We start from the raw sequence: 20909 nt of genomic DNA, 5'->3' as shown, positions 1-20909 counted from the left end.
GCTTCTTGCACCATTTAGGATCTTAGTTAAAGATCGCAATCTTAGTAGTTAGTGCCTGCTATTTGGGATCTTAGTGAATCAGGCCCACAGTGTCGGGAAAAGATCGGTAATATACCTGCAGCATTCCATGGAAGAAATAGGAGGTGAATGCTACCTATAGGTGGAGGCTTTGAGTTCCTGAAGAAACAATGAATAATGAAAGTGTCTACTTTAACAAAGGAAATGAAAATTGAACCCGCCCCTGTTAAAAGACAAGGTTTTCAAGGAGAAGAAAACTAGGGTCTGGAATAGCAGAGAAACTTTTCCAGACATAATGATAGTTTCGTGATACAGGGATTTTGTGATTTTTGGCTTCCATCTATCCATTGTCTCCAGCACTTATGCTGTTTAGGGTGGTGGGTGAGCTGGTGCCTATCCCCATCCCTTTAGGTGAAAGGCGGGGTACACGCTGGACTGGTTGCCAGACATTTACAGGTCACATATAGACAAACAACCATTCACACTTATGAAATACATGAATGTGGGAGAAAGCACGCATACCCAGAGAAAACCCATGCAAGCACGAAGAGGCTGAAGCTGATATGGCAGCCTGGGATGATAACAATCTGCAAAGCTTCATTCTACATGTTCAATTATAGTGGAGATTTCGTCAACAAATGATTTGTAAAATTCTGCTGGGAATCAGTGTGGGCCTGGACATTTTCCCCACTGCATTGACATCAAGGTGGACTTCAGTTCTTCAGGAGTCAGGGGTTCATCCAGCTGGGCAGATATTTCAGGGTCTATGAACGGGATTTCTAGCGACAGCAAAAAACGTATGGTAATATGTCTCAATGAAAACCTTGTATTTTATCAGGGCCGTGCATTCCATTTGATAGTCCACCGCCACACCTGCAGCCATTTGCATGCAACCTGCGGCACATGTTTACGATGTGAAGAGACTTTCCACGAGACATAAGACATTTTCTCTTGGTACCTTTGGGACCAAAGAGCTCGGGCCGGACGGGTTCCTCCGTTTGCTGGCACCAGCATAGCAGACACGGCTCCACGGGCCACAGCTATTGACAAGCAAAAATGCATTGACTGTTAAAAAAAAGAAAAGGGGCTATTCCTCAGATTGCAGCTATGCTAACAAGCTGTGCTTTTTCTACTTTGTTCCCATGCATTATGCAAGAGTCATCCTTTTATTATCAGTCAAGAGGTTTACCAGATTTCGAGAAAGAAGTTGCAAAACTGGGTGTATGTGCTGCAAGGGAGGGGATTCAAACCATGTCCCTGCAGTCTTCCTAAAGAATTGGACACAGCTGCTTGGTGTGGGTTAACGACGAGCAGCTTCTCTTCTCGTGTCAGAACACACTAAGACTCTTTGACCAGTCGTCCTTCTGACAAGTGGGCCGTGTGCATTCACGCACAAATGCGGCGCTTTCTGCTGAGACATATGCAAACTGCCCTGTCGGCGGCTCAGTCTTATTTCCCCATTCCGAGTGAACGGACTGCGTATCCATGGAGAGAAGAGAAAACATGCAGCGATACAGTGGAATCTCCTGTCAATTAGCCCAAAATTGGTACAGGTACAAAACTCCAATGCCCATTCATTTTGTGAGACTGCAGCTATATATGCATACAATTATGCCCCCCACCCCCGCCCAACCATTTGGAAGTTGACCAGTGTCACGGAACAAATTGAGTTTGACTTCAGAGGTTCACTGCTGAAAAAAAACCCAAATCCAACCTGTCGAACAGACTTGTCAAGTGGGTGTGCGATGGGACCAGTTCTTCCTTTCAGGTCTCAGATGCTTCCAAGCTGAACCTCCGAGTCTTCCTGCATGGAATCTCCCAGAAACATATTTCTCGACAATGACATTCATCAGATGTGATGGAAACCAGATGACTCCTGTTTAAATCAAGACAAAGTCAAGATGATGTCAAATCAAGTTTTTTTTTTTAATTTCCATTCACCTGCCTCCCGTCTCCTGCTGGTTCAGAACAACGAGCCTCTTACCACGCACTCAAGGATGGGAACTTTTACTTACTCAATGCACTTTGCGTAACGACTGCAGCATTCAGCAGAAACGTTCCCTGCTCTGAGCCATGGAAAACCAGCTGTGCCACAGACCCCCACCCCAAGGGCGGGTGAAAAAATACCAGCTGAACCATTTAGTGCCTCAGATGCGGGGTTATAGAGTAAGGTAGCCCCTGAGGTCTTCATAAAAGTGTAGAGGGGCATTGCAGAAAGGAATATTACGTTTGGATCTTAAAGGGAAAAACTGCCTCCTAAATTTGGCCCTACTAGGGACTCCTGCTGATTCAAATGTTTAGACAATAGAATGGCCCCCAAAGAGGAAAATGGCACTAGCGAGTTTTCCTTGGCCCTCCATCTTTGCGATCAGAGACTACAGTGTCCTGTCATTTTATTGCATGTGTCAATCATTTAAAAAAAAAAGAAAAAAAAAAGTCAATAATGTATTCAATAAATATACAGGAACCATGGAGTCGAGCATGTTTTTTTTTTTTTTTTTTTTAAACATCTCAACAGAATAACAATGGGATCTAGTTTGTTTCCTTAAAAGACTTTCGAATCACAAACTCAAACGGATAAAGTCGTTTGTGGGCGTACCGGACTGCATCGTTCGTACCTGTTTGGCAAAGAAAACAATCATCGAGCGATAACGTTCCAAAAAATAAAAGTGAAACCAATATGGCGACACTGTAAAGTGACATTTACACATCTGTGTTTGGGGAGAGTTCTGTACAGGTGGGTGGACATATTGGGTCATATCTAATACCAGTAAAGCCAGGACATACAGTATACTGTACTGTAGTACACCTACATTACTTAAACTTAATCCTAATAGTTTCACTTCGTGTGGTGTTTGGCAGCAGGGATTGTACACGTCATGAAGGGACAATAGAACCAGACACTTTCTGAAATGTGGGCAGGACATTGTTACAAATTACAAAGGAGCATTAGGGCTACGCTGAGTGAAATGTATAGTTTTCCCATGAGGTCGCGCACCTCTGGACACACCCACAACATTGTACAAACAGTACATATCTTTTCAATGTTTATATTTTCATAAAATATATATCTTATGGTGGATACCGGTCGATTGTTGCCATTGTATTATATTAAATGTACATGCTTGTAGTAGCGGAAAGCACAATCGTTAATGTTAGGCAAAGTCAATACTGCTTTAGCTAAAGTAAACCAAGCTGTCAACTAGTCTGGGTCATTAAGTGAAACAATCTCCGCACACCGGAAGTGAGTGATGTTTGAATTGTGCAGGGTTTGTAGTTGTTTAAAACGGCCACTTTTCCGTGTCTTCGCCACTGCATCCAAGGTTTCTATACTCCGCTTTTTAGCCCACACCTTAGCACTTTTAAGGAGATTGGAAAGTTTATAACATCTGATATTTACTCATTAGGGTTATACAGAAAAAAAAAGAAAAGAAAACGAATGTGAGTCGGCCTACTAGTCTTTCCGTTTCAAACCTAGCTTATCATTCCGATCTGGAGCTCCACTATGGCGAACAAATACCGATTCGTGATCAAAAAGTATTTATTGTAAAATGACACGTCCAGTGAAGGGGTGAACATCTCCTGCTCCAGAAGTCTCCAATAAGAACACAAAAAGTCACTAGATTTGTTCATCATTCATTATAAAGTTTTTTTTTTTAAATTATAACTTTTCTTGTTACAACTTTATTTTTGTAATAGTTTGACATTTTTTGTTCTTCCGTTATCTTTTGTTCTTTCCAGTGTGGCCCTACGACTCCTTCATAAAAATACAATGGATTAAAAAGAAGTGGCGCTAATTTACATTACACCACCAACCCCAATGAAAAAAAAGTTACTAGATTATAACCCTTTATTGTAACAATTTGTTTTGTAAAAATTGTAACTTTCCTCGCAAGGACTTTCTTCTACAAGGTACTATGAAAAATGCAATGTAGTAGTGGCTTTGAGCGAGTGCCATTTATTCGCAGTGTGGACCCAGAAGGGTGAACTCTGGAAGGAGGCCCCTCAAAACCTTGCTAGATTTTTGCTCAAAGCTTATTTAGATTATTTTTTTTGTGTGTAATAAGTATAACCTTTCTCATCCATCCATTTTCTATATACTATTTTGCCCTCATAAGGGTCAAGCTGGAGCCTATCCCAGCTGGTAAGAGGCTGGGTACACCCTGGACTGGTCGCCAGCCAAATGCACGACTGCTGTCGTTGACTACTTTTGTTATAGTTCGACTTCTTGTAGTATCTCTTTTTGTTTTCAGTGTGGCCCCAATACTCCTTTCTAAAAAAAGAAAAAAAAGTAAATTAAAAAGCAGGCCACACAAAAGGCTGCAGTGCCTTGACATGCACACAACAAAATTGTCTGCTGGTTTCCATGACAGAACTGAGGCATTATGGTGACTTGCTGAAGTGGATTCCTTTGCGACTCAACGCAGCTGAGCCCAAACCTTCTGTCAAGGTCCTTTGTCAGGTGTCTGGAGATCGTGACAATGTCAATGTCTATGACTATGCACACAATTGAAAGACATAAAAAAAAAAAATCGCTCAATAAAATACTTTTGACAATCAGTGCTTCCGTCACGTACATGTACTAGAAGTACAATTCATTACTGTAAAATGAAGCCATCCAGAGGCAATGAAACTGTCTGCGGGTCAACGCATGTCACCCAGTAGTCTACGTTAGGTAGTTTATCCTCCTTTCTGTACAGTTTGTACAACCCTTTTCACAAATATCAAACATCTGTAGTGGTTCCCGATGAAGCATGATGAGAAGGACACAAAAACGGGCAAAGTGATTCACTTAAGGGCTTTTTCTTTAGGTTGGCAGTGGGGCCCTTTTTCCAGCATTGAAGGGGAGCTATGGAGGAAACTCCTAAAGCCACACTCCCCTTCTTTTCATCCATTCGTTTTTGTCATCAATTCCTTTTGTACTCGGGCTCTTCTGCTAGATGAATTTGAAGCACTTGGTCTTGTCGTGCGGCAGACGTGTCTTGAAGAGCACCGAATCCACGCGGAACTGCGTGTACAGCAGCGGCATGTAGCCGTACACCTTGACGAAGAAGTTGATGCACTTGTGGCGCTCGTGGAAATGCGAGTCGTTGTGCGACAGCGCCTGGGGGCAGCCGGGGCAGCGGAAGGTCCAGCGAGATGTTACCTGAGCGGGCGAGAAAGCTGGCAATTTTTGTCCAACACTTTTTATTGTGACAATGCATGGGAAAACAGACGAGCCCTGTCATTTAGGCTGGCTGAAATATGCTATTTAATGTACAGTAGTACCTTGACTTGTTTGTTGCGTGGCCACGCTCGTAACTAAACTTACTGATATCACAAATAATCTTTCTCCGTTTTAAATAAATATGAATAAATGGAAATGCCATTAATCCGTGCAAACTGTAGGCCCAAGCCCGGACAAATGCAGAGGCTTTCGTCAGAAAGAGCATCCGGCTTAAAACTTTGCCAAACAAATATGAGTGAAGAATTCCATACCGGATCGGTCGTGGCCCGGTTTAAAAACGTCCGCCACCGGCACAGTTAACCTACAGGGCGCCGGTGGAAATTCAGCTGCTGTGGATCGAAGACGAAGGAGAGGTGAAAAGCAGGTGCTTAGGCAGAAAGAGAAGAGGAAACCATAGAGCCTAGAACTGAAAGTGAGGACTTGGAATGTTGGGACTATGACAGAAAAGCTAGTGAGTTGGTTGGCATGATAATTAGGAGAAACATATTGTGGGTCCAGGAGAAAAGGTGGGAAGGCGGTAAGGCTAAAAGTTTAGGGGCAGCCTTCAAATTATTTTGCCATGGTATAGAAGGGAAGAGAAATGAAATAGGGGTAATTTTAAAGGAAGAGTTAGTTAAGATCGATTGGTGGGGCTGAAAGTTGACATTGAGGGTGTTATGTTTATGTATGTAATTAGTGGTTATGCCCCACGGGTAGGATGTAAAATAGAAAAGAAAGAAATTGTGGAAGGAGTTAGACGAAATATTTCAGAACTTGCCAGACAGAGAGAGCGTCGTGATTGGTGCAGATTGTAATGGACATGTTGGTGAAGGAAACAGAAACATTGTATTTGACTTTGGTAAATAAAGACACCGAGCCTTTGGGCAAGGGAGAGACGGGGCTTACTGTATGCTATCACTGACCTTGATTGGCGGTTTGCGGGTGATGTGGGAGACCAGAAAGTTCATGGCAATGTCCTCACAGTTGATGTACTCATCCACCATGTCCCTGATGGCCTGGGGCATTATGTAGGAGTACAAGTACGCATAATACTGTTGGGGAATAGATTAGATACTGTGAGATACATCCTGTGAGTTGGTACAAAGACATGTTTTTTTGCCAAGTGGGGCCTGAACCTTGTGGAAGAACGCAGCTCCTGTCAGGACCATGGAGAGCTCACAGGAGTAGTTGGAGTTGTAGAGCCAGGACTGATGGTTGACGTCCCAGGCGTGATATCTCCCAGGGAAACCGACGATACGATCTCTGGCCTCTCGCCACACTCTGAGATAAGAAAGACAAACAGGAGTCTGTGTGAAAAGACGCGACTGGAGGGAGATGAAAATCAAGTCGTCGTGGTTTTGGCTCGTGGCTGCTTTGGACCAACCCAATCTCAGACCAAGCCAGTACAGCCTGATAGAACATCATTACAAATTTTCGTATAATCACAGCACTCAATGTTCACTGGAAACACCTTAGGTGCAACAAATGTTTTACACCTACAGTAATCTTATGTGAGATCACTTGGCAGGCAGACGCTACAAATCTTTTCTCTCTTGGGCTCGATTAGAGCTTGGGGCACATTCCAAAGTAATTCTGGAGCACTTTGGAGTAACTTCCCCAACCACATGACCTTGTGTACGTCGTACACACATACACACAAGCCCGGACAAGCTGTTACCGAGTTGTAGACATACAGTATTTTGAAGGCAAAGGGGTTCGGTAGGGCTGCGCGATTATGCCAAAAATAATAATCACAATTATTTTGATTAATATTTTAATTACGATTATTAATGATTAGACTTTACGCCGATCTGATCGGTGTGAACGGCATCGGCCGATAATTAGCATTTTATGCTGATCGGCTTTCATGTCATAATTCGCCGAGCCGATCAATGACGTCATTGATCGGCTCCGCATAAGACATTTAACTCCGCGTCGCCGTTGCGTATGAATCCAAAAGCTAGTTTATTTTTAGCCTTGTCACGTGTCTTGTGGTGCAGTACTGTAACTATCTGATGCCCAATAAAGTTTTTTTCAATCTTGTCGGTTATAAAACACGTCATTGGTGTGGGACTATTTTGCAGTCTGTGCACAACTGAAGTCCGTTGTGGGGAACGTCATCTAAATGCTTCAACACAAATTCGATCGGGCACCTGAAGAATGTACACAAGGAGGAGCATGCAACGCAGCATGAAAAAAAAAAAAAAAAAGGAAAAAAAAAAAAGGAAAAGCTAAACGGACGCAAACTCTGGACAACACCCGTCCATATAGCAGGGACAGTGAGAAAGTTAGAGTAAAGGCTTCTTTATACTCGCGCTGACGTTACTGCAGCTGTCCATCGCGTAGTTTGCCTTGATACTCGAGCGCAACCCACGCGTGCCGTTTTCATGGAGGTGAACTGTACTGCAGTTCACCTCCATGATTATTCCACGTTAGGGTAATATATTTATTTTTATTGCATTACTCTTTAGGAAACAATATGGAACAGTTTTCAGCTCAAAATGAATCTTTAAATAAGAATAATAGATAATAGTAAAAAAAATAAATGTTTTTTTAAATTCTATTTTAGCAAAGACTAACTGAATAAATGTGCTATTACAAAGTTCAATCATGAAGTGCAACCTAATGGAAGCAAATACAGTTTATGCATAGAAGGCAATAACATTAGGCTGTAAGCATCGACTTTCATCATTTGAAAATCCCCGTCGTCAATATAGTGAATTGTCAAGGATGGTACGTCTGTTGCTGCTTGACTATTCGTCAGTTGAGCAGTCACTATTTGCAAAGAACAGTTGTTATTTCCCTCTCAATTTACTCCTGGCGTTTTTTCATTGCGGTCAGGCCAGCCAAAAAGTTGAAGTCAAGGCAGCCACTACAACCATTGAAAATCGTGTCTTACTGTGACATGTCACCTCTCCGCCAACATGCTGGGAGGCAGAACTTCCAAATAAAAGCTTCATATATTACTACATTGGATAATAATGACACTACTTCTTTTGATTATTTGATTGTTTAACCAGACTTTAAACCTAGTGAGCAAGATGGCAGCATTTTTGTCCTTTTTTAACTTCCTTATCTCAGCTTCAATCAGATTTACTCTTCAGTAATGCGGTCTTTCTGCTTTCTTCAAGACTATTTTCCTGTATTTATCAGCGTCATTGTATTTAGTTTCTCTTAAAAATAAAAAAGTAAGAGGAATTTGACTGCTTGAATTGAGTCAACATCACAGACCTGAAACCAAACATGATCTCATCGTGACGGAGGTGGGCGTCATCGTCAATCGAAAGGATGGCTTCAGTCTCCACGACATCCCAGGGAAGGAAACGGTTGTTGAGGCTGTTCTTCTCGGTGCGGACAACCTGCGGATGAAAAATTTCCGTCAGGTTGAAAAGTGCTGAGTGAACCGGTGTGCAATGAACTAAGTTTGTATGGTTATCAGTATTGGTACGGGTCAAAAAGGAAATGATACAATGTTTTTAAGTACCGGTATTAAAAAAAAAAATTAAAATGCAGCTACAGCACTCCAATTCTTTGACAAAAGTGGGTGGAACCTTTTTTGGCGTGTGTACAACAGAAACACGCATGTTCCTGTGGACCTTCCGCTCCTCGCAGAGAAACGAGACACACGCAGTGTCATCTGGAAATATTTTGCCTACATGGCCAGGGCAAGCCGACAGACACACAGCAAAGCCAGTCTGCAAGGTTTGCTATAAAGCTACTAAGACTAGAGGAATGACACGTCCAACATTGCTAAACACCTCAATGTATATTATATCTAATTATTGAAGAAGAAGAAGAAAAAAAAAAAAAGACTAATGTCAAAAATGGGCTAATTCGGTATCCAAAGAGCAGATAGGCTTGACTATAGTATAACTGCACATGAAAATAACGAATGGTCCTAACTTGTAGTCTGGCAGGAATATTAACCTGCTAAATTAAATATTGCATTAGAGTACACATCACACTAATGACTTAATACTAGACTCTACGAAGAAGTTGATGCACTTGTGGCGCTGATCGGCCTGATCGGTATCGGCTGATATTAGCATTTTATGCTGATCGGCTTTAAAGCTTGATTGGCATTGATCGGCTCCGCAAAAGACATTTACTCCGCATCGCCATCGTGTACAGTATATTTGAATCCAAAAGCTGATTTTTAGACTTGCCGCATGTCTTTTGACGTAGCACTGTAAATATCTGAAAGACAATAAAATTATTATTTTTTTTAAAAACATGTCGGCGGTGTGGGACAGACAACACGTAATGCCCAGATCAGAGAAAAAGACAAATTTGGTCTTTCATGATTGCATTATATCAGACTACTGCAATAAAATATTGTATTCCGATATCACCACATCACGTTTATTACGATCACTGGGCTTTATCTTGTCAACTCAAATGCGACCGGATACACTCGTTACCACGGCCACAACAACAACAATCGATCGCATCGTGTGTATTATAAGAACAAAATGGGGAAAACGTGCTGGTGGTCACCGGTGCTCGGGAGAGGACTTTAATTCAAGGCTTGCTTGAGGTATGTTCACATACTTTTAATACGATACTGCTCGCAAGCAGGCAACAAAACGTAATGTAGCCTAGCAAGCTAGTGCTAGCACTAACGGTTGTACCGGTGTTCTGTCGAATCATGCTCTAAAGTTTCGGAGTGTGTGAAGTAATTTAATTACAACAAATGCATTTAATTACGGTAATTTAGCACCCATTATGTCTATAATGTTGGTTTGACTTGTCTGATTAGAAGACATGACCTGACAAGATTTTTTTTTAATATATGCAGAAAACAGTACGCAAGTATATACAGTAATGAACAAGTCATTTAAATAGACACGTTGCTCCATCTTATGATCAGATCGGTGATCGGCCCCAAAAATCCTGATCGTGTAAAGCCTGCTTTATATACCTCTAATACACCTTTCTACTTTTGTATGGCGACAAATTATACTTAAATATGAGTACTAGTTCTCTCAAAAAAATAATTTTTTTTTTTGAATTTACAGGGGTTGAACAACTAAAGCTTTGTTGTAGTTGACTATATTGTGATGAAAGTCAAGTCAATTATTTGATGATGTAATCTCATTGATATTTTTTCAGCATAGTAGAGCAGTCTCCAACCTTTTTTGTAGCACGGAATGGTTTGACATAAAGAGATATTTCAACGGACCTGCATAGAATAAAAATAAATGAGTTTTCTTGACAGTAGTAGTGAAGTCGACTCTGCAACCAGTTGACTAATTGGTTCAGTATTCTTTGGATTTGGATTGCTATTAATATACTGTTCAAAGGGGATCTTCAAAACTACAGGTGTATTTGTTGGACTGAAACTCACCACAATCGGTAGCCCAATGTCAGGCCACAGCAGGTCATCAGAAGGAGGCTTGGGTGAATTCCACACAACCACTACCTTATTGAGGTATGGCAGTCCATTCAGCCTCTCCAAGGAGTTCATCAGCACTTCCTCCCTTTCGTATGTCAGCATGACCACAGTAAACTGTTCTCTGGGAACGTTCCCACCTAAAGCTGCCTGGAATTCCTTCCCCGATCCTCCGGTGCCTCCCCCGATGGGCCTGAAACCTGTACCTGAACCCAGGAATTTGGCTTCAGAGGGCAGAACAGGGTCTAGTGGAGTGTGTGGAAACAAATGAAAAGGGCCGGGAGCACGGTTCCATGTTTTGTATATGTCCACAGCTGTGTATGTGAAGTTTCGGAGAAAGCGCGGAGAGGCGTAGGGTGGCTCCGTCTCTACAGGACCCAAATCTAGATCACCATTGTCCGCCAAGTTGGCATCAGTCCCTGCTAGTTTACCTGCTTTGTGGGGGATTTCTTGTGCAGGCTCTTCATTAATGGGTGCGGCAGGAACCTGGATCCTGCTGCGAATGTTGGCCAGTATAGTATTAAGTATGTTCTCTGAGGTGGAAAAGTAGGTCTCCCACAGAAAGCGACCCTGTCGTCTCATAGCTAACATGTCATTGTCTGAAAGGCTACGCAGCAGGAAATGTAGTTCTGTCACACGCGGCTTGGGGACCATAATGGCAGCTTCACTCCATCGAATAAACTGGTGGTAGGGTAGTTTGGAGTGGTCCCCAAGCACAACAGGGATAGCCCCAACCTCAAGAGCCTCAAAAAGTCTCATTCCACAGCCTGCTGAGGCAACCAGCTGCCCATCTCCCGGAGCAATCACCAAGGCAAAGGTAGATTCCTTAAGTACCTCCAGCCTGTCATCTCGCTCTCCACAAAGAGACCACTCAGTTGGCAAACTCGGCTTGGGGTTTTTACAGGTGAATTCTATGAGCACCTGATCCAACTGACTATCCTGGACTGCTTTTAATGTGCCAATGATGCGGTCGTCATAGTCAGCTGGAGGATCTCCGTTCATCTCCTCCTCAAATGACTGAGGAGGAGTCTCTCGCAAGCTGCTCTTAAGTGACTCAACCCTCTCTCCCTGGAAGGTGAAGAGATATTTCCTTTTCACAGGTACTTGATGAGGAACTTCCAAAAAGTTGGGTTCAGAGAGGGCATGAACCAGTGGGGATACAACCAAGTCAAATCCTTCGCGATACTGCTGCTCCAGGTAGGTGGACTGAGCAACTGCTGCTCGCCCTGTGCTTACATTATACAGAAAATTCTGTGTCATGGACTTTCTCAAAAGATGCACCAGTACATGATTGTGACCGTCCGATCTCCAGTAAGGAAGAGCTTTAAGTTGCTTCTCCAAATCTGAAGGATTTGGCGGTAGGGAGGTCAGAGACTCTTGTAGCTCCCCGACCAATACTAAATACAGACAAGCAATGCTAGGGTTATTAGTTATATAAATATTATTCTTTACTGACACAGCAAAAGCCTGCTTAACCAGAGGGTCAATATATTCCCCCCATGGATAGGAGCCTGTGTCATAAACATAAACAGGAAATCCAGATGTAAGGGGGCAGCGCGCATAGTCAAAGCAGGTATGCAGGCGGCAGGATCGTGAAGATTTAGGTGGTGGGAGCCCTGGGTCTTCCTTGTCTGGAAGCAACCTGACAGGCAAGGACAGCTTTGGCTGGTTTTGGGCCATTAGTTCTTTATAGGAATGCTCCGTCTGACTGATGACATTCTTCAGTTGCAGAAGGTCCTGCTTGGCACTGTCGATGCTCCGCTTGCAGGCCTCAATGCGCAAGTTGAGCCTGGCGATCTCCCCATTGAGCTCTTGTCTCTTGGCCTCCAGCTGCAGCAGCTCTTCACTGACGGACTCACGTATACGGCACAGATCTTGCACGTGTTTGGCCTCGCACAACTCACCGCCAGGCCGGGGCCCAAAGATTCGCTTATCAGGACTCCCTGCTTCATCAATGGTCGTGAGGTAGTAGTGGGCAATGAGTGGGAAGAAAACCAGGATAAAGAAAAGCATGAAACTGAGCCAAGTAAGACGCACACGCCTAAACACCCATGGCTGTCCACCACCCCCTAGTCCGCCATTATTGCGCTGCATTTTTAACTCAGTCCGCCCCTTGTCTCACCAAGAAATGAATGCTATGGGGTTCTGCAGCAGCCATGATTCGACCTTGTCAGGCAGAGGGGTGGATATTATATCATCAAAGAATGATTCAAGTGTTGTCCTTCCAAAAAAGTCTTTGGTAGTATTAGTCTCTTCTTCTGGGTCCTGTGGATATCGATGAAGAACCCAGCTTAACCTGTAAACTAATATGTACCCTACTGTGTCATACCCAAAACAACTTTAGGCCATTATTATGCAAAGCTCTTCTTTCAAATCAAGTCAGGAAACAGTTCCACTTCTGAGGAGGGGCACCCCTCAATGGGTGATGAGGGGTGGGCATGGCGGCTCAAAGATCGGTAAAACTGGGTGACCTTGTTGCTTCCATCTGGAGTCTAACCATTTTCTGAGCCCAGGAATTTTTTTCATCCCAATAAGTGAACCTGAGAAAGAACAGAAAAAGACACATGAGTGGCAGCTTGGGTTATCTTGGGTACAAACTCTTGTTTTAAAGAAGACTATTATGTGCAACATTATTAGAACGTCATCATTCTGGGTTTGTTTTGATGAACCTAACATTGTTTTCTTATTAAGGTCAGTTTTCAAAACCCAGCAGTTAAGATGTTGGTCACTGTACCATTGTTGGCTCATCAAAAAAGCCCATCTCTACCAGTTAAGTGATATATCAAGCCAGTTAAATATGTTGAATTTGTCAGGGACTTACACTCTCAGACAGTTGCACCACTAACTCAATGATTACAAAAATACTAGGTATGGTAATGTATCAATAAAAACTCAATCTGAGAAAATGAGATGGAATCTTTTTCACAAGATCAAAATAGAATAGGAAAAAGGGAAGCCAGCTGCTCCTTCTAGCGCTGCCCTCTAGCCAGCACTTCCATGTCATGTTGATTCTGTTAGCTACTGTCTGTCTGGAAAATCCTAATGCTGATATGGAAGCCCTTAGGAACTGTATTTCCGGAGTATGCAAATGTCTCAATAGCAAAAACAGAAGACTGTGACCAAATGACATGGCTTTTACAACTGCCTTGTTCTTTATGGGGGCTCATCAGTGGAACTGGTTATGCTACCATTTGAAACAAGTATGTGTGGCTACTTCAGCCCCCATTGATGAGCCAAGCGGTCTCTCCATCTTGCCATCATGTTCATTGCATGGACTGCACCTCTGTGGGACTATTGTTTTTACTAGTCTAGTTGGAACAAAACTCAGCAAGAGGGCCCCCCAAAGAGCAAAATCCTTAATCATATAAAGTCGTGCTTCTTTCAATTGCTATCCAGGGACTGAAATGTTAAGCACTACATAAGTACTTTAATACAATAATATAAATAATAAAACCTGTTTTATATTTCACCTCGGTTCTCTTTATATACGGTACAAAAATCCATACCAAAATTTACTATAGTATAGCCTGTATAGTATAGTGAGCGAAACAGCAAAAAAGCATCACATGAAGCGAAAATTAATTGATAATTAATGATTGTCAGGAAAATCTCACAGGCTACACTACTTAAGTGCACTTTATGGAAATGCATCTATCCATCCATCCATTTTCTGAGCCGCTTATCCTCACAAGGGTCGCGGGCGTGCTGGAGCCTATCCCAGCTATCTTCGGGCAGGAGGCGGGGTACACCCTAAACTGGTTGCCAGCCAATCGCAGGGCACATATAAACAAACAACCATTCGCATTCGCAATTCATGCATGTTTTTGGGATGCGTGAGGAAACCGGAGTGCCCGTTCAAACCTGACCAAAAACCTTGCAATAAGTGAGGAAAATAAATAAAGTTACATTAAACCAAAGTCATGGGTACCCGGGCGAAAATGCCCCTAAACTCAGATTTTAGGAAATGATTGCAAGTCATTTGCTTCTGGTGTAGTCCAAAAAGATCCCAGGACATGTGACCCTAAGAATGCTGCTTGGCATCCTGTTGCTCAGTCATGAGTATGTGTGGCAAACATAGACGGTCTGATTACTTGTAGCATGACTACAGTGACACAGGTGTAATGGCAGACAGATGTTGTCAAATGTTTCTGTCAAATGTTCACTGAGAAACACAATAACACAGAGGAAGAAGTTGAATCTCAATCCCTTTGGTTGTAGCATACCCATCCATCCATCCATTTTCTGAGCCGCTTCTCCTCACTAGGGTCGCGGGTGTGCTGGAGCCTATCCCAGCTGTCATCGGGCAGGAGGCGGGGTACACCCTGAACTGGTTGCCAGCCAATCGCAGGGCACAAACAAACAAACAACCATTCGCACAGACAGTCACACCTATGAGCAATTTAGAGTCTTCAATTAATGCATGTTTTTGGGATATGGGAGGAAACCGGACTGCCCGGAGAAAACCCACGCAGGCACGGGTAGAACATGCAAACTCCACACAGGCGGGCCGGGGATTGAACCCGGGTGCTCAGAACTGTGAGGCCGACGCTCTAACCAATCGTCCACCGTGCCGCCTGTAGCATAACCATCTGCATAATATCATCTTGCCATGAAGGTCATCTGAGATCAGTATCGATTGCCCTGTACTTACTCACAGGGGATCAATATTAATGCCACATTACCTACTGTATCTCGGAGCTGTGCGGCAGCTAATGATATAACAAGACTTCTTTCCTAGCAATTGGCATTCATCTTCAACTTAACATTATAGCATGATGTTACAGGAAGAGCGTGAATATAAGGTTACATGAGAACCACAAAGAACCAGAGTAGACTAAAGGCCTCTTTATACTCCTGCGCTCGCGTGGCCGACAACGCCCGCATTGCATCACGTGACCGACGAATTGGCCCGCGCAGCCCCTCTGCGTCACTTGACTCGCACAGGGCAAAAATTGTTGCTGCGCGTAGAATGCCGCAGAGATCATCTCTCGTGATTGGTCAGTTTTGGTAACATGCTGTGATGACGTACTCAACGTGCCCCTTCCATCTACGCCGCCGCCTTCTTGATCGATTTTGCAGCATAATTAAACGCTCCATCTGGTCATCAAGGTCCATTTGTTCTAGCAGACACTGTTCCACGGTCGCCATTGTTGTTGCTTTGTTCCTTGTTACTGAAAGGAACATAAAAACGGCTACCGGAAATGCCCAAACAATGCAGAGGAAACTCCATCCTGTGGTGTCCGAGCCAATGCCAGCCGTAGCGACAACCTCGACTTGGAGGTGAACTGCAGTACATTTTCAAAACTGCACGTGTGGGTTGCGCTCGAGTATGAAGGCAAACTGCATGCGGGACAGCCGCAGTGATGTCAGCGCGGTCGCCGCCCGCGCGAGTATAAAGAAGTCTTAACTCTGAAGTTTTTGGCCACAGTAGAATGTGGGGGATTTATAGCTTTGCGGTTTAAATGACAATGATTACGTCTTCTGGATACTTGTTTTCACAGAAATGGTAATTTTCTTCAGATTTTAGTTCATATCAAATGTCCGTCAAATCTATCAATAGTTCATGAAAGATGATAATATTGACTACTTACAGTTAACTAACATGCAGATGCACTGGCACCCAAGCTGAAGCACTACTTACTTTCTGAGTCTTATATCAATCTCTGAACCTCACTTTCTGCTATGTTTTCGCAGGAGGTAAAGCCTGGTTTCTTGGGAGTTGCACTGATAAATAAAGAAAAGTGCTGACTGAGTGCAATAATGGACTGCCCCCTGTCAAAATTGGAACTTAACCTTGATTTAGACCAGTATTCATCTGCAATATCTTCCTTTTCTCTATTAATTTCTGTACTTAACTTAAAAATGACGAAAATAGAGTTAGCCCACTTTAGTTCTCAGTGGCTCAATTATTTTGCCGAATTTCTGATGTTGCATCAGTGCTGATTTAAATAACTTCATTGAGAATCAAATACATCTGTTTTTTCCCCACAGATTAGGATTTTCTGTTGAGAAAAAAAGGACAGTGAGCTGCCCTGAATAAACTATATGTAGCTCCAATTAATGGACAAGCAAAGCTGCAATTCAAGCTAAGTAACACGATGTTGCAAGCGTGTGATTTGTGCAAAGTATGAGTCATTATCAGCAATCTCAAAAGATGAATGCAGCTTCTAGGTTGCCAGACATTTGAGGACACAACGCTTATATAAATATTTGAACAGGGTCTCTGCCTACTGGCAGACTTTCAGACACAGTCCTAGAATTCCTCTCATGGAAGAAATGAGGAGCGGTAATGTCCAATTTAACCATTTTAAAAATTGTATTTCATTAAAAGGAAGACAGCACTACCCCTATGTGAGGAAGGCTGAGGGAGTAGCAGTTGAAATGAGCGTGGGGCCTCTTGAGATGACAAGCTGAGAGTAATAAAAAATAAAATAAAATCTCCTACCTATGAGCACTTATTGAAAGAAATTGAGATCATGGGAGGATTTCAGGTCTGACAGGAAGATCATAGAGCTTGTATTTTTAACGAGACCTCGAGTAGCAAGGCTCCAAGAGGTAGCGACACTGAGTCTAAAAAATGAAGATGATGGATCTTTAAATATTCCTTTAATAATAAGAAAAAAAATACTTCCAAAGACCGAGGAGGAATATTATTGATTTGTAACATTATACTTCTGTCAAATGTGACTCATAGAAATAATAATATGAAAACTCGCATTCCATGATCAGACAACATATCCGGTGATTCCCGTTCATTGTGGGAGATATGTTCCACACCCATGCGCAATGTTGAAATCCGCCATATCGAAAGACCATATAAAATCATATTTGAAAGCGTTTTACCCCCCCATACAAACTTTAAACATTTAAACTTATTAAAACACATTTGAAACACAGTGTAAATGTATTTTACAAATTTTTTTTGCAAGCATTAAAGGTATAGAAAGCACTACCTACCACCGGCCACTGCATGCTCACGTATCAGGAAACAGAAGACCTGAACTTTGTCTACATGGTGGTAGGGCAGTGCTGAAGGTATCATGGCTTCACTGAAATAAGTATTATACAGAGTGGGCTTGGAGTATGTGAATCACCTGCTGTGATAAACCCTTTACAGTATTAGCATTTAATTTTAATACAGCTTTCTATATGTTATAATTATTAGATTGGATCGGGTTAGCTTCTGGGCCTCATTTTCAATTCATCAGGCATCCATAGTGTGACACGAGCACAGAGAGGTGATGGGGAGATTAATTTGTTACTTTTTCACAGTTCTTCAGTGTGGCACAAAATGTTTTACGGCTCAGGCTGAATAAATGTCCCCCAAAAATATGAAATTTGAAATACGGGCTCTAGAGGTGACCTACCTGAACAACAAAATGTCATCCGGTTTGCTGGGACTCCCTCATGAATTTGTGTCCTCATTGGCTCATTACACTTGCAGGATACCCTTGTTGTCATTAACTGTGATAGAGGATATGGGGACGGGCCACTCACTCAGGAGAAAATATTGAGGCAGCTGCTGGGTACGGGCGGAGTTATAAAGGACAAGGGGAGCAACTGTTGAAGCCATGACTCAACAATTCACTTTTTGTACCAACAGCCTTTTACAAGTATCAACATCAGTTGGCATAGTGTAAGGATAAGACATCACATGAAAGGTCTACAATGAGTTTAAATAAACCTCGTAAAGGCAGCATTTTCAGCTTTGTGTCCACCAAGCAGCATTAGTGCGTTTCCATTGTACAGGGTCCCAAAATATTAAACGTGCACTGTCCCTCTTGAGGGTTGTGTTTGTGGTGGTGCAATATGCTTCACTTGTGAATGGGGGAGTTAAACAGGTTGGTCAAAAGAGTTGTCCCAGCCATATTAAAATGTCACGGAAAGGCATGATAAACACCATTTAAAAATACTGTATGACGAAAGCGGGATTCACTGACCAACCCTGAAATGAACTGCTTGGTCAAAATTCGTTTCAACTCTTATATTGGATCTCATTAGATCGAGCTGGTATACATATTACAGTGGAACATCGTTTCACAAACTTAATTCATTCACTGACTTTGGGTGAAATGAATGGAAAATGCAATTAATCTGATCCAATCCCAGTCCGAAATCACATTTACCTTATTTTGTACAATATAACACACTTTATCATGAAGAAAAAAATATTGCTATCAAATCAGTGTGCAATGTTGTAGTCTTTTTGCATACAGTACAATATGCTTTGGGAATCACGTTGCACTGTGGGATGCGACGGCCATTTTGGACTAGCGGTATCCATGGTGAATGTAAACAAGGCTTTGTAGTCAAGCAGAGTAAAAGACAGCATGTTGAAAGGGAAGGGGATTCACAGGGAAACACTAAACCACTAAGGCCCTCGAACATTATCACCAGCTAGCTCTTGTAACGCGGCCAAGGGTGGAACCAGTGCAGACTTTTACGTCTCTTGGTGTGGTTAACACTCGCCAGCTGGGGCTGGTGCCTCAACCTGCTAACTAGCCTTCCACCTCTGATGTTGGTTCCTTCTTGGCCTCACGCTGCGCTAAACATCTGCGCGGCGACTCCTTCCACAGAGGGAGGACTATGGAGGGATACGGACCTCTTTACCACCCTGCTTCATCCACCGATGGTCAAGTTATTTCTTGTCTCTTTGTCTGTGTGCACCTGTGTTAAGCCTCTTTGGGTGTTGAGAAAAGCACTATGAAAATGTAATTTAAAAAATAATAATACTAATACAAAATGGTAGATTTTGCCAAACGCAACTGTACAGCTAGATTAAAAACACCATTGTCATGTTTAGCTCTTATTTCCTTCTTTTTTTCAACTAATACAATTCGGCCTACTAATAAGACTCTTGCTAGCAGTTTTCAGTTTCTTTGGAGTCATATTGAGGGCTTATTTAGAGCAAAATACAAAACAAAGATACGAGCAATGTATGGCGCACTGCATGGAGCCAACACAACTAAGCCTTCTGTGTCTACGCAAAGACTGTTCGCGAACCGAAAATAATGTGTGAGCCAGGGCAATATCTTTATACTGGTTTTAACCAGGATACGTCTTTGTGTATAACTATTCCATCCTATAACATATTTTTATTGTATTTATTCATTGTTATTTATATCTTGTAAACACTGCTGTGTCCTGTGTGCTGCTCTAACACCTGAATTTCCCCGGTGGGGATCATTAAATGTCTTATCTTATTTGCAAGCTACTCCTTGTTGCATATCGTCTTCAAATAAATATCGACAAATACTATGCTCTTTGAATACTTTTTTTTAGATGTTGTTTGTGCTTTAAACCCCCAATTATACATATATGAACAGTTGGACAGAACAGACAACACTGTCAGACCTCAAAGTGGGACACGAGATTAGCACTTATAAATTAAGCCAGTGACATCAGGGGGCTAACTATTTCTACAGATTCTTCGGCATAGTGTCCTTCTTTGTGTGACTACAGTTTGAGTTAAATGAATCAATTCAATCAGTGAATGTCAAAATCGCATTTGCAGGCAACACGCCTGAGGCGTAATAAAATAAGCATCACATGGCGGTTATTAAAGCTGCTCGCTAATGACGGAATGAGTAGGTGCAAATACCACTGTTGTACCTTCACTCTCAAATCACTTACTCTTCATTGGCCAAGGTTAGCTGTTGCTTGTAAATATTTTAGAGAAAAATAACCCCAGAAGTCATGCATGAAGGGGGTATTCTGACAAATAAATGGTGTTATCTTGCCCTGGCAGCGGCCTGGGTTGTCGAATCCACTTGAGAGGCTCTGCTTGCCAAACAAACCAGACCATAACAGATTGACTAAGGCCCAACAACAGCTGCCAGAATCCCCGGAAGCCTAGTCTTCCAGACACTGATGGATAATGGGAGGCGAGCCAGGGTGATTAGTTCTTGACATGACAAAAGTTATGAATTTAATAGCTGTGAACTGGCTCAACATAATTGTGTGTGTCTGTGCCTTTGCCCGTATGTAAGTAGAGAAAATAAATAATAGACTTTACGCCGATCTGATCGGTGTGATCTGTATCGGCCGATAACTCGCACTTTATGCTGATTGGCTTTCATGTCATAATTCGCCGATCCGATCAAAAACGTCATCAATCGGCTTCGCACAAGACATTTAACTCCGCGTCACCGTTGCGTATGAATCCAAAAGCTAGTTTATTTTTAGCCTTGTCACGTGTCTTGTGGCGCAGTACTGTAACTATCTGACGGCCAATAAGGTTTTTTTCAATCTTGTCGGTTAACACGTCGTCGGTGTGGGACTATTTTGCGGCGT

General features: G+C 42.6%; 1 protein-coding gene across 2 annotated transcripts in view; it reads right to left on the bottom strand.

Moving 5' to 3' along the window:
- Positions 1 to 1954: 1954 nt before the first annotated feature.
- Positions 1955 to 20909, bottom strand: part of extl3 (exostosin-like glycosyltransferase 3) — a 25698-nt gene continuing 6743 nt past the window's right edge. For both annotated transcript variants that reach the window (XM_061703573.1, XM_061703574.1), the window contains exons 2-6: positions 10572 to 13156; positions 8456 to 8583; positions 6361 to 6505; positions 6148 to 6276; positions 1955 to 5164 (exon numbers count right to left, since the gene is read on the bottom strand). In XM_061703573.1, the coding sequence (XP_061559557.1) occupies positions 4955 to 5164; positions 6148 to 6276; positions 6361 to 6505; positions 8456 to 8583; positions 10572 to 12710 (2751 nt within the window). In that variant the 5' untranslated portion in view covers positions 12711 to 13156 and the 3' untranslated portion in view covers positions 1955 to 4954. The remainder of the gene's footprint in view (positions 5165 to 6147; positions 6277 to 6360; positions 6506 to 8455; positions 8584 to 10571; positions 13157 to 20909) is intronic.

Source organism: Phycodurus eques, chromosome 18, assembly GCF_024500275.1.
Source record: "Phycodurus eques isolate BA_2022a chromosome 18, UOR_Pequ_1.1, whole genome shotgun sequence".
NCBI lineage: Eukaryota > Metazoa > Chordata > Actinopteri > Syngnathiformes > Syngnathidae > Phycodurus > Phycodurus eques.
Note: the sequence above shows the minus strand (reverse complement) of the source record. Positions and strands in the feature narration are given on the sequence as shown.